Genomic DNA, 14,486 nt, shown 5'->3' on the forward strand with positions numbered 1-14,486 from the left:
TTGAATAAATGAATCATAATAAAGTAATGATAATTTTTACATTTTAATTAAACATTTTTATTATTTTTATATATTGACTCTGTACCAGTTTTTTGCTTCTTTAATAGTGAATTCAACAGGAGTCTGTACTCTTACAGAGACTTTAGCTACTGAACACAGGTAAAGGAGATAAAACGTAAGTTCCTTTTCAATACGGTTCACATCGCATTGCATCAGTAGCAGTGGCTGATGCAAATAAAAAAGCCAAAACAGAATAGAAAAAACATTTTAAGTCTAATATTTGTCTTTATTTTCCTTGCAAATAAAGTGAGACAGGATAATCTATATAGACATAGAGGGCCCTTTCTTGCACCCAGCGATAACAAGCATAACGCTTTGCTTAATGTCCAATGCAGACTTCAAGGGAATCCTCTATGTACTGTGCACTGTGCAGTAGTAAGAGCATGTGAGCATCAGGAGGTCCGGTAATCCAACTAATCAGTGCGAAGAGGTCTCTTTATATAGCCGTCCTTCACCTCCGTCCCATGAAAGTTTTTTGCAGCATCCCTCCTCCACCCCATCACCTCTCTCTCTCTGCTTGTACATCTGTCCCAGTTATAAAGGGGGGAGTACTCTGGGCTCAGAGCCCTCCCCTTGGACAGCAGGCCAAATATGCTTTATCTTAGTACCCTATTGATAACATGTTAATGCGAACTTGTAAAGTCATCATAGAGGAAATGTCAAGTGCAACTGTTATGTGAATCTTCTTAACATTCATTTTGTAAATTGTACTCAGTAAATCTTTTTAATCTCAAAACATAATAAAGATTTAATTCAATTAATGAATAGGGTATATTATTGGTTGCAGATTTGTAGTAGAGATGAAAAGTGTGTCGTTAAAAACATTATATTTAATATTATATATACATAATTTCTCTTCTTATAAAGGCATTAAATATTTGGCAAAATTGCTGCCACAAACCAAATACATGTACATAAATTAATTTAGCAAAAACTTTATCCAAAATGATTTGAAAATGAGGCAGCATTCAACATTTTGCTTTAAGGGCCAAATATAGATGCTCTGTTTATTACAGTTACTCTCAATGTTATCAATATAGTAAAACAGGTGAATATTACATGATGCTGAATGCTAAAGCAAAGCAAGCTTTTTTGAAAGTGTAAGGGTATATTCACTACAGTGGGTCAAGCTGTAGGAATACCGAAATGACTACAGAAATGTTAACAGCAAGATGGTGTCAATTACCACCCTTCTGCAAATTATACCAATAACGGAAATAAACGCAGTTATGATAGAAAAAATGTGGGAAACCATTGCTAGAATATAAATATATTTTATTGCAATATGTAACGCTTAAGTGTTAACAGTAAATTAAACTAAACAACAGATTTATGAATGAAAAGGTTTAATAACATTATTGACTTAAATTAAACTTCTTATACTAAACGCATGAAATGGTAAATAATACAAGTACAAATAAATGTTTCCAATGCGTATGATCTATTACCAGATAGTACAGAGAACAGAAACAGAAAGTGTAGAAGAAAGAGAGTCACCATTGAGAACTGAAAGCTTGACCTAATGGCCTGAACCCCCGAGCTCAGGTACACGTAAAGAAGAAAATCACAGAGAATGAACAGAGAGGAATAAAGAAGAAACAGAGCATATTCAAACCTTGTCTTTTATCCCTTCCTTTACCATGTGACCAAACCCAACTTGATAAAATCACTGACCAATTAGACCCCCACTTTAACCCCCACTGTACTGAATAAATAACTCTGCCAATTGTCTTTGAACACATGAAATGCAGATGGTACAGGAAGGCAAAGATGGTTGTGACAGAGTAATACATTATACAAATTTGTCACTTTTAATAAAAAGAAACACATTACAATCTAACTTTTTTCAATTTATAAAAAAACTGAAGCCAAAACGTTATTTACTAATTTTTTACTGTATGTTTTAATAATTGTTCTGAATCTGATCTCTAACGAAATTATTTCACAAAAATGCAATTATTTCAGCTTTTTGCTGAAAAAAGAAAAAGACCCATATTTAAGAGTTTATAAGCAGAGAAAAAATATAGATAGAATTAAACTTTTTTTACTGTTTTGTTTGTTTGTTTATTGTTTGTTTGAAACCAATGGGTCTGTTCTTTTATTTGATATATCTGTATGTTTCGGCATTTTGTGAAACTTTTGTAAAAATCACAAAAAAATGCTTGCGATCAACTTTTTAAAAAATTGCTGGCGTGTAATAAGTTAAAGTCCTCAACAACCTCCCATGTAGCAACTTTTTGGCAACCACATTTTTAAAGATACATATAAAGCTTTTAGATATCACAGTGGGGGTATTACTAATGTGTTTCATGACATAAATTATAACATGAAAATGTCTGAAGGGTGTGTTAACCACAGATCTTATCAAGCGTTTAACAACAACCCCAATCAAAAAACCTATTAAGTTCTGGACCAGAAGTGCTATGCTAAAATGCTAACTAATTTTTTGTGTTTTGCATACTAAAATATGTCATCTCTGTGGATAATTATTAGTACAGGGTAACTTAAAAGACCTCACAGAGAAGAGACACTGACTACAAAACACAAGTATAAAATTAAAGACATACAAAACATAGAACCAGGACAAGATGGGATTTTTTATACTGTTTGAATAACTGCTCAGGGTGAGACTTTAAGCTCCTTAATAAAATGATAAGAGGACATTTATTCAAATTCTAGGCAAAGTAACAGTTTTGAGTTATTTGATTAATTACAAAATACTTTCATGTGTTACATTTGTGCTATCCTACAGTTATAATGAGTTTATTATTAAAAGATATTATTAAACAGACTCTAAACTTTTGATTGGTTGTGTGGTGATGATTCATCTCTGTGTAAATCAGTGTAGGCTTCACTTGGCAGATCACATGAAGGCACTGTAAGTCACTTCAGATAAAAGCATCTGCTGAACATATATGAATTATGTTAAACTATTGAGCCTGCATGATAATAATAAAAAAAAATCATTCCTAAAATTTGTACACAATATTGTAGATTCTCATAAAAACGACTCACTGTGTCACCGGTCATAAAATCGTTCTTCTTTTTATATTTCTTATCTTCCTCTGTAAAAGAGGAAGTAACCACATACAGAATTCAGAGACATAACTGGGTGTGCCATTCATTGTTTTAAAGGAAATAAAAATGCAGGAGTTTATGGCAAACTGACTGGATCTCCTTTTCCATTTCCAGATAAAAACACCAACCAGAATCATAAGCAGTAGAAGCGTGCCAGAAACTGCAAGCCACAGCGGCACTGCACTCCTGTCAAAAACATCAGCAATAATTAAAATCTGAACTAATACAAAAATGTTTATATAATTCATATTTTTAATATAAGCAATCATTTTTAAACAGGCATACGTTTGTTCATTTATTGCTGGTGCAGTACTTTTTGTAATATTTCCTGTTTCAGTTCTGCAGAAACAGAAAAATAAATAATTTGCGGGACTGAAAAATAGATAGATAGATAAATAAAATTACATTACATTTTCTTTAAAGACATGTTATTTAAAGAGAGGAAAAAAGCAGGAATAAAAAACAAATATTATCTGCATGTTCCCTGCACTCCCAGAAGAAACGGTACAAAGGCTGTCACTGGGACGATAGCTTTAAAAAAGGTCCTAATTATACCATTTAGGTACAGATATGCATTCATTTGGTTCCAAAATGAACCTTTGAGGTACGAATATGCACACTTTTTAGGTATAGTACAAACTTACTTTCTGAAAGTATACCACATCAGTGACAGCTTTTTGTATTTTTCATCTAAAAGAGTTGGGATCAAACCCATGACCTTGGCCTGTTATAGGCAGCCACCAGTGACTTTAACTACTGAACTGTTCAACCTGATCTCCGCATATTTCCGTGGCCCTGCCACGGACTTTCTTTTCAGTGGCATTCTCACGGATTGGTTACTCAACTGTTTTGTCCTATTTTCTTACCATTGTCGCTTCGGTTTAGGGTTAGATTTACATAAAATGACATGCCTACCCAAACCCAACTCTAACCCCAATGCCAGGTGACAATTGATTAAAGTTTAGAAAATATAAAAGAATACATCAGAAAAAATTGTATAAACCAATACTTACAGTGACAAAGTAACACAAACACCAAATCTAACCCTAAACCGAAGCGACAATGGTTTGAAAATAGGAAAAAGCAGTTGAGTAACCAATCCGTGAGAATGCCACGGAAAAGAAAGTCTGTGGCAGGGGCACGGAAATATGCGGAGATCCGTGAGAATGTCACGGAAAAATGAGCAAAAAATTCCGTGACTATCCCACGGAACTTTGTGAGATCATGTTGGAACGGTTTGATTACCAGAAACATTACTATAATCCTCATGTAACCAGAAAAGACTGAATACTAACTTGATGCTTTCAGTGCTGGTGTCTGGGGTTGCAGCTGCTATCAGAAGTAGAAAAAAAGTCAAAAAGGTTTAACTATTAACTAGTTCTTATGCAGGCATTAAGTCTTGATAGTATTGATTATTGAGTTTTACCTTTGACTGTGAGTTGAACAGGAACCAGTAGATCTTGAACAGGAGTCTGTTGAACATTTACAGAACAGTAATACCAGCCAGAATCACTCTTCATCAGTCCAGACATCACCATAGTCAAAGATGTATTCCTATCATCACTGATCTCAACTGATGCATTCTGGGATGTGTAACATCTCTTGTCTTTATATCTACACCACTGTTTGGTGTTACTCTTATATTTAGTGTTGTAGAGACACTGTACACTGATATTACCACCTTCATCTACAGTTACACTGCTGGACATCACAGAGAGATCAGGAGCTGTCATCACAGGAGTGTTGTTTGAGATCATCATTTACATGAGGAACGAGAGAGATAAAATATTCTACATTACAGTCATATTAGCAAAAACAACTGTAATTAAAAGTAAATAATTTTATAATACCAGCTTGAACATGGAGATAAAGATCATCTGTGTTGGTCATGTCTCCTGGTTGTTCACCAGTCTTCACAGCACAATAATAAAGCCCATTGTGTTGACCCGTCAAGTTTCTCATAGTCACAATAAAAAGACTCTGAGCAGGATCATCAATTACTGTCACATCTCCAGCTGTAGTGTTTGTGTAAGAGTGATCAGTTTGTGAGTACCAGTATTTCTTCTGTTGTGTGTATTTCCTGTCATAATAACATGGGATAGTGACTGATCCTCCACTCTTAACTGAAAGATGTCTTGTAGTATTACTGTATGATCCAACACTAAAGCATTCAGGACCTGAACAAACAACACATGAACTATTATTAGCTTAACACTGACAGAATAACAATACATGTCACTGTAAAAATATTATATCATCACTTGGAATAAAAATTAAATAATACACTTGAATGTGTATCTATAGACCTGATCAGATAACATTAGACATAGCACCGAATATTGAACATTCTCACCTAAAATGAGGCAAAACCAGATGATGGTGTACAAAAAAGCTGCTTTCCCGTATGCGACCATTTCTCAACTTTATCTTCCTGTTTCTTAAGTTGTTAACTGTGGCTGAAGTATAACTTTAAGCCTACACTTCCTTCATGAATGTGTGCATGTGTTGTCATTTTTTTGCAGGCACAGTAAATGCTCTTAGATACATTGTGCCATCTGGTTAAAGTCAGGGAGGAAAGGCAAAGAATTGAAGGACATTTGCATAGTTTTATCATTTTGTATGCATTTTTATTTCACAAGTACATTATTAATCCTTATTAAATATAACACACTAGAGTTTAAAAACAGTAAACCACTGTAAGACTCTTTTAATAGCTTTTAACAGAGATTGTAGTGTATGGGTAATACTGCATGTCCTACTTTGAAAATGATTAAATAACACAATAGTTTTAGGAGCATTAAAAGTTATAAATCACAAGAGAAACAGCAGAAAAGTGTGTATATAATACAGTGAATATGATCTCTTATCAGTACTGATCTGAACTGATGCATTCTGGTATGTAACACTGATATTATCAGCTTCCTCTCCTGCTTGACAGTATTTTAGCTGCTTGCATGTTCCAATTTGGAGGACAGGCTCGCTCTGCATGTAAAGGGTTCATATGACTATCTCAAAGGTACATTTTGTACCAAATGTATGCATATCTGTACATGGGGTCCTATTTACAAAGCGGTGCTGGAAACGTGCGTACAGCAGTTCCCACACAAAGATTGTGATCTATAAACTTAATGGGGGATGGGCTTGCAGGGTGGGATCTGAGGATGATTACAGTTTTTTTCAGTCGCTAACAAGCGTTTGTCCAAACAGTTGTCACATTTTCAAAACTCTAAACACAATTAGCACAGCATCAGTCTTTTGTGGCCATACCATTCACACATTTCATGTTGTTTTCACACAATATGCAGTCAGTGAACACATTTCCACAATGCTTACATTTTCTTAACAGACAAGCTATACCTCCCAACAAAATTATGGATTGTTTTTGTAGTATTTACGAATGTTAACACACAACATCCCACAATAGCAAAAACAATATTCCAAACCTTAGATACAGTATAAAAACTCTGCTTCTGCAATGAGATCAGTTCCAAAACAATATATCTCAGCTCATAATAAACAGAAAATCGTATAATTGACACACAGCTGATTTATGTTGGGTAAATTGGGCCAACCACAGCTGATTCCAGTCTGGCTTAGACTCAGTGGCAGGGGTTATTCCTATTACATTGACACGTATACAGTAAAAGGAGGACTTTAATGAGTGCAGGAGCAGTGAGAGATGCAGTAAGAGATGCAGGACAGTGAGAGGAGGAGGGCCAGGGAGAACAGCAGGCCCAGTGAGAGATGCAGTAAGAGGTGCAGGACAGTGAGAGATACAGTGAGAGGTGCAGGAGCAGTGAGAGATGCAGTAAGAGGTACAGGAGCAGTGAGAGGTACAGTGAGAGGTGAGAGATGCAGTGAGAGGTGCAGGACAGTGAAAGATGCAGTGAGAGGTGCAGGACAGTGAGAGATGCAGTGAGAGGTGCAGGACAGTGAGAGATGCAGTGAGAGATGCAGTGAGAGCTGCAGGACAGTGAGGGATACAGTGAGAGGTGCAGTGAGAGGTACAGTGAGAGGTGAGAGATGCAGTGAGAGGTGCAGGACAGTGAAAGATGCAGTGAGAGGTGCAGGACAGTGAGAGATACAGTGAAAGATGCAGTGAGAGGTGCAGGACAGTGAGAGATGCAGTGAGAGGTGCAGGACAGTGAGAGATGCAGTGAGAGATGCAGTGAGAGCTGCAGGACAGTGAGAGATACAGTGAGAGGTGCAGTGAGAGGTACAGTGAGAGGTGAGAGATGCAGTGAGAGGTGCAGGACAGTGAAAGATGCAGTGAGAGGTGCAGGACAGTGAGAGATGCAGTGAGAGGTGCAGGACAGTGAGAGGAGGAGGGTCAGGGAGAAGAGCAGGCCCAAGGAGAGGGCAATGTAGAGGTTTAAGAATGCATGGTGGTGGAATTCCAAGGGCTGCAAGAACAGTAGTCAGTGATGAAATTCACTGATTTCACTAAGAGAGGCTGGTGAAAGAGTGCAGCCCCATTGGAGGTGGTCAACGGTTGCCTCCATTATACGCATGTTTTGACAAACCAACAGGTAAGTATTGCATTTTACATGGATTGTTTCTATTCTCACTTGACATGTCAATAAGGTCATACAGTAATGCATAGAATTTTTTGTCCCTCTAAAAATGCAACGTCTTCCACCCTCTGGGGGAAGAGGAAAGCTCCTCAAAAATGATCAAGATCAATACTGTAAAACTTTTTCTGTTCTATCATATTGTGTTTCTACTTTACCTCCTGTAGTCAAGAGTAAGGGGAAAACTGCTTTTTACTGAAATGCTTTTGAATGTGAACATTGCTGTACATGTGGACACACAGTTCCCAACCAAGACATTTGGCGTTCCCAACCAAGACATTTAGCGTGGATTGCATGTTTTGCATGCAAATACATGTAAAACTGAAACATAAAAGTCTATGCAGTTTTTGTAATGTCAACAATAGCCAGTATTTTGAAACCTGGTGTACTTTAATTGATTGCATGTACTTTGTGAAGTGAAAACAAGTTTTATTCTTTGAAAGAATAATTTCATTTTGAGTCAGATTTCCAGTGTTTTGGTAAAGTTAGTGTGTGCAGAGAAAGATGTGTGAAATGAAGAGTTAGTAAATAACAAAATGTGTTTTTGAGAAGAAAATTATGCATTTGGCCAATTGTGTTTTGTAGGTGGAACTCTGTGTTAAGTGTTTAGAAAAATTATCTGAAGTATGGGTAAGCGCTTGTTAGCGATTGAAAACAACTGTAATGCTTTGTTTTATAAGTCTTTATATTTTTTTGTGATTTTTTTTACGAAGCTGAAAGTATTCCCATTTTTTACAAAATGTAACTGTAATCTATTTACTATATACTAACGGATTGTAGTTACTAGTCTTTTTTTATCCTAATTACATAATCTTGTTACATGTAATCTGTTACTGCCCAAACCTGCTGCTGGGGTGCATATTTTGACCATTTTTCTAACAGTGTACTTACATGTTCTGTCCATCATGCTAAAAATTACAAATTAACAAAACGTTTAGGAATTTTGAAGTCTAAATGTGTTTCCTAGAAATAAAAGCTAACCTTAGGCTATAAATGAACTACACCACGGTCTCTCGACATCAACGTCATCTCCACCAAGTTTCTGACAACTCTTAAACTTTATTAAACACATTTTAAAATATGTTTCCTCATAAGAAAACACTCTGTAGATGAATCCTTTTTCGGAATTCTGCCCATATACCATTATCTTAAGATTTTTAGCTTGAAAACATTTGAATCCAGAACGTCCCAATAGATCCACCAAGGATGCTGTCTCACATATTCTGCACAGCACTCTTACACACATCAACAGCCAAAAAAGGTGACCAAAGGCAATTGTGTAGATTGATGAGAAAACATATTTTTTATGCGCGCGTTGTTTGTAAACGCACCCTTCGCCGTCATCCAACATGTATCCCAGACATTAGGTTTGTTTGAGTTCATGCCACGCTGCAAAAACCGACAGGCAGGCAGCTGACATCAAAGTATCACCAGAGTGATTCGAGAAGTCATAAAAAAGTCTGCTTTCATAATTTCTTCATGCTTGACAGGAGATATACGCACAAACTATATTGTAATACCACAGTCTCTGCAAGTATTCTCATAAAAACAGTTGTTTATTATAAGTAAGCAGTTAATTATGTGTGAGTGTATAGATCAGCGCTTCTCCACCGGTGTTAAAGGGAGAGTTCCTCTTATAAGAAATGCTTATGTTTTTGTCACTATGTTAATCAAACTACACAAGCAGGGCATGAAATTAACACCCGACCATGCGCCAAATGCGGGTAGATTTTGCAATTGGCGGGTAACACTGTCAATCTACCGACCACATTGGCGGGTAGCCATTGCAAATCAGTGATGCGCGGGTCAATGTATAAACAACCCACTCCCAACCAATGGTTCAACTAACCGGACCGCAATTGTTTAAAATAGTTCATTGGCATCTTCATTTTAAACGACCCGACCGACCGTGGCCCGAATATCATTAAAAATGTTTTTGAATGACTCGTAACGACGGGTGACCGCAGGCACACGCTCATTTCTTATCAACCCGCGCATTACTGATGCAAATTGAGTGATTCATTGAGAGGATGCGACTGCTGTTTCGCAACGTTCATGCGATTGGAAAGAAGATGAGGCACTTCTCTGACTACGTTTGGATGTGCGAGTAGTTATTAAACTGTTGATGAGAATGCAATGCTGACATATGCTACAGTACAATCACAGTTGCACAGATGTGTAGTGCTGTGACGGTTAAGAACTCTTGATGTGTAAATCTTAGAGTTGCGCTACTGTGTCTTATACTGTAGTAGTATATTAACATACACTTTGCGAAAAGAGTAATGAAAAACAGCGTATGTGGGGCGTTTATGTACGCAGTTTGGAATCCCCCCTCTGTCTGTGTGTGCACGCGAGTTTAAGGGCCCTCAATAGTGCACAAACGAAGACACGCGTTCATAAAAGCAAGCGTACATAAAATCAAAAAAGTTCTTGACAGGGCACATATATACAAAATGATCTTCACGGTATTCTTTTTCTAATAAAACATTATGTTATGTCTAAAGTGTATGTATAGAGAGTCTGTGACCAGTCTGTGCTTATTTGGTCTTAAAGAGACAGTAACCTCAATTAACATACTTAAGTCTTTGTCATTAATGTTAATCAAACAACCTAAAACGAAGAGAAAATCAGTTTTGTAGCTCTAAAAATGTATTATATTTAATTCATACAGTAAAGACAGTGTTATCATTCACTATTCAGGCAAATAAAAAAACTGTCTGGCTGGTAAAAAAGTCACTGTGGCAGGTGGATTTCTAAATCCACCTGCCACAGTGGCTGGTTTTCAAAAAAGTTAACTTCAGGCCCTGTACACAAGACAAAAGGAAAATCACGTTTATAGCTTTAAAAAGATCAATTATATTAATTTATATAATGAAAAACTGTTATATTAATTTGATACTGTTTCTCTACCTAATCAATACTGCTACTTTGTTCTTTTCGATTTTACATTCTTGTAATTTCTTGATTTGTTCTCATTTTATTTTCCCACATCACTTTTTTGCTTATCTGAAAATTTTTTCAACCCATGACTCAAAAACCATAATGTAATACATTTAACCAGTACTATATTGTAAAATTAAGTCATTTTAAATTATATGTAGGCCTTCAGGTCCACCTTATTCCAAGGCCAACTTAAAATTGTATGGCCTTGCGACTGATGGTCAGATTATGGCAAAATAAAATTATTGCAGATGTAAAAAAGTAAGGGAATGCTATTTGTTACAGCTTTCCACATTTATCATCCCATTTAATTAAACATGGTTTCTGTTACTTCTCACCTTTTTCACCCTTGACCCGTTTTCATTCCTGCATTTTATATGAAAGAAAAACAATGACAAAAGTTAATCAATGAATACACCATAAAACATGGTTACTACACTTTTACCATAATAAAACCATGGTGTCACGACTGGGAAACAGGAATGAGGACGCAACTGCAAAGTTTGACTTGAATAAATAACATTTAATAAAATAAACAGAAACAAAACACGAGAATCAAAACAACGTCAGGTAAATGAAACACAGGAACAGGTCACTTAAACTGGACCAAACAAGGTAGAAACGACAATGATCCGGCAATGGGTGTCACACAAACATGGGTATAAACACACACCGATAATGACACATAGGTGGAATGAATCAGATGATAATTAACAAATGTCCAGGTGACGACAATACGGAACAGACACAAAACATGACACAGATCCACCGTGACACATGGTTAATTTTCGCAAGGGCAGGGCACACAGATCCAGTTCACCAATTCAAAATCAATTATTTACACGATAGATTTATAGACATGATGGCCATGAAAGAGTTTTCATACTGTAACTATAAACTTTCTATAATTCTCCAGAAACACGCTGCTTTCATGATCTGAAACACAAAGCCTACTAAAAATGTTCAAAACTGTAAAGCAAATAAGCTATGGAAAGAAAACAGTGCCAATTGTAATATTCCACAATTATAGTTACAAATGTTATTACTTTTTAATAAAACAAAGACCATTATAAGCTGGTGGCGTCAATGTTTAAAAAGAAAATGATATGTGCTTAGTGCTTATACATTTTATCTTAATCTGTCTTTTCCACATATATATAGTGATCCAGAAAATCATAACTTGTACTCACCTCTTGGTGAGGTTTTGTGAATGTGAAGGTGAATGGTTGCTCTGTTCTTCGTTAACACGCGCTTGCACCACCTGCTGGTGAGGAAGACAAACAGCAGATGGAGATTATGCTCTGTATTCTGCTTTTCCTGCAGTTCCCAGATATGAAATATTGAAATTTAAACCATTGAATTTTTGGACAGAAAATTGCCTGCAGAATATTTTTGGTAGTATTTTTTTTTTGTATTTTCAAACAGACAGAATATTTTCAAATGAAATCTGAAATGTGAATATGGACTATTACATTTTAAATACGGAAAATGTGTTTGGAATGTTTTGAAGTGAAATATTCACTTAAATTCACTTAAATATACAAGAATGTTGAATTTCAGCACTTAAAAATGCAAGGCCCAAAAATACAATGCATTACAATGCAAGCACGGTTAATACAATGCAATTTTTTTTCAAGTAGCACAATCAAACAGGCTGTTATTTCAAAAACTTATGGCATTGTTTTTCTTTCTTAGTTTTATCTCTGTCATCTTTTCATTTCTTAAGTACTTTTATCTTATATTCTTATTAAATGATACATGTATACAGATCACTGCTATAAAATATCATTAATAAATTAATGAAATATTTTACATTTTCTTGTTTTATTGTACTTGCTATAATGTCACCATTCTTTTTTCTTTACTTTTACCAGTTTGATTTATCTTTCAGCTTCTTGTAAACATTACGCCACATAGCAATCTTTTATAATGTTCAGTTTAATTTATTTTGTCTCTGCAAAAATAAACTTAACAACACACAGTGGGCCTACATCCTTTCTCTGGACCATCTTTTCTGAAAAATGAAAAAAAAAAAAAATTTAATTTAGTAAATGAAGCCTGCATTTATAGAAGAAATGTACATAAGAAAGAAGCTATAAGGCATGTAAATAGTTTTGTACATGGCAGGTGCTTTCATCCCAAATATTATTTACAGTAATATTAGTTGTTGAAAAAGCAAAAAGAATAAACAACTCAACACTTTCTCTAATGATCAAATCTGTTAAGGTTTTGTGTAGATGGCAAACCTCATTCTGAGAAAAATCTTACAGGATTAACATCTGAAATTCATACAATTCATACATCTGACCTTTAATAAAACTGCAGTTGTAAATCTCATGAGAGCTTCACAAAATGAGGTTTACATGTCTGTTATTTATCTACACATAACTATCCTTTAGGTCAATGTTAGGTCAAACTTGTGACTTCATCTAGTCCTGAGATATACAGACATGATTTATCTTCCATCTGAAAGATAAAACAAACACATAAGAGAAAGACGTGTTAAAAAAAACACTGTCAACCGTCAAATATGAGCACTGATCAAGTTTACACATCAGGCAGATTTGTGAACATTCACACTTTCATAACATTTGCCCAAAATAAAATGTTATAATGACATTGTTGCATACTTACATGTCCTCAGTGCTTCTGTCTGTGGGGACTGTCCCAGGATCTGACATAAAAAAGATACCATTATACCAAAAATACCATTTTTAGAAGTGGGAGCCAAACAAGGCTGTATTAAGTCGGTATGAATCATTGTATCAGAAACAGCGAACAAGAAGCAAAACTTTTAATATTTTTTCATAACAGAAAAGTTCTACATCTGTAGCTTTGATAACTGAATTAGTTTACCTGTGACTATGAGTTAAACAGGAGCCTGTAGATCTTCTACAGAACAGTAATACCAGCCAGAATCACTTTTCATCAGTCCAGACATCACTCCAGTTAAAGTTCCTCAACTGTAACCAAGAGCACAAACTCAATTTATGTTGTTTAAAAAGACATAACAAGTAATCTCTCAAGTGCTACACCTACATTTTTTTAAGCAAATTTGTACATTTAACATAAATGTTGGCCCTTTTAATTCATTCAGAGGGACTTTATGAAGACAGTGATACAGCTCTTATCGGTAAAACATTTAAGGTAAACTTACCAATAACCCGTTGAGCATCTACATCTCCAAAATGTTGTTCGGTAGTTGAGGCTTCAGATGTGCTTGCAGTTCCTAGATTTATACATTTATAATGCAGTATCATGCATACAAAGAACAGAACAGATGCAAATCAACACAAAATGGGATTACTTCTAGGGAATGGAAGGGGGAATATTTTCCACTGTTCAGCAGCTCATATGAAAATGTATTTTTAAAAAATTACCTGCCTGTTTGTATAGACAGACTTCAGGGTATACAAAGATATACAGTATTTGGTTGAACATATGATGGTACATGGAATCAACAAAAACAAATATTGCTTACCAAGCTCAACTTCTTGATGGCTACTTGCAGAGGCAATGGATGAGGTCACTTGTCTTCCACATTGGTCTAGAGTAAAACAAAAACAATTTTTTTTTTATTACACAATACTTGAAAGGAAATGAAAATGAAAAGATCCAAAAACATCAGTCTTTGGTTTGCGCTTCTCATAGACCAAGAATCCTTCTTGGTCTCTCTTTTTCCACCGCAGTTTTGGATCAGTCGTCTTGCTCTTTCGTTTTTTAGGTGGTGTTTTGACTGCTTCCTCACTCTGTATTACTCAAACATAAAAGGTAGAACAATGACTTCGGAATATACATTTTTAAGAGGTTGAACAAAACACGAATCAGAATTAAAAA

At 35.5% G+C, this 14,486-nt stretch overlaps 1 protein-coding gene and 1 long non-coding RNA gene across 12 annotated transcripts in view; both read right to left on the bottom strand.

Annotated features, from left to right (window-relative positions):
• LOC129441712 (polymeric immunoglobulin receptor) overlaps nt 1-14,486 on the bottom strand; it is a 62,083-nt gene that overhangs the window by 25,266 nt on the left and 22,331 nt on the right. For 4 of the 11 annotated variants that reach the window (XM_073872762.1, XM_073872760.1, XM_073872770.1 and 1 more), the window contains 2 exons: nt 4,565-4,864; nt 4,434-4,470 (listed from right to left, as the gene is read on the bottom strand). In XM_073872762.1, the coding sequence (XP_073728863.1) occupies nt 4,434-4,470; nt 4,565-4,864 (337 nt within the window). Of the gene's footprint in view, nt 1-3,229; nt 3,325-3,423; nt 3,478-4,433; nt 4,471-4,564; nt 4,865-5,491; nt 5,571-14,486 lie in introns of those variants that run through there. The other 7 variants (XM_073872764.1, XM_073872761.1, XM_073872765.1 and 4 more) reach the window with 6 other exon arrangements.
• LOC141366068 (uncharacterized) lies at nt 12,744-13,620 on the bottom strand. Its single transcript, XR_012371028.1, has 3 exons — nt 13,506-13,620; nt 13,284-13,323; nt 12,744-13,115 (listed from the first exon to the last, which is right to left on the bottom strand). It is a non-coding gene; the product is annotated as an uncharacterized lncRNA (long non-coding RNA).

The sequence above is a fragment of the Misgurnus anguillicaudatus genome, chromosome 2, assembly GCF_027580225.2.
Source record: "Misgurnus anguillicaudatus chromosome 2, ASM2758022v2, whole genome shotgun sequence".
NCBI classification, from domain to species: Eukaryota; Metazoa; Chordata; class Actinopteri; order Cypriniformes; family Cobitidae; genus Misgurnus; species Misgurnus anguillicaudatus.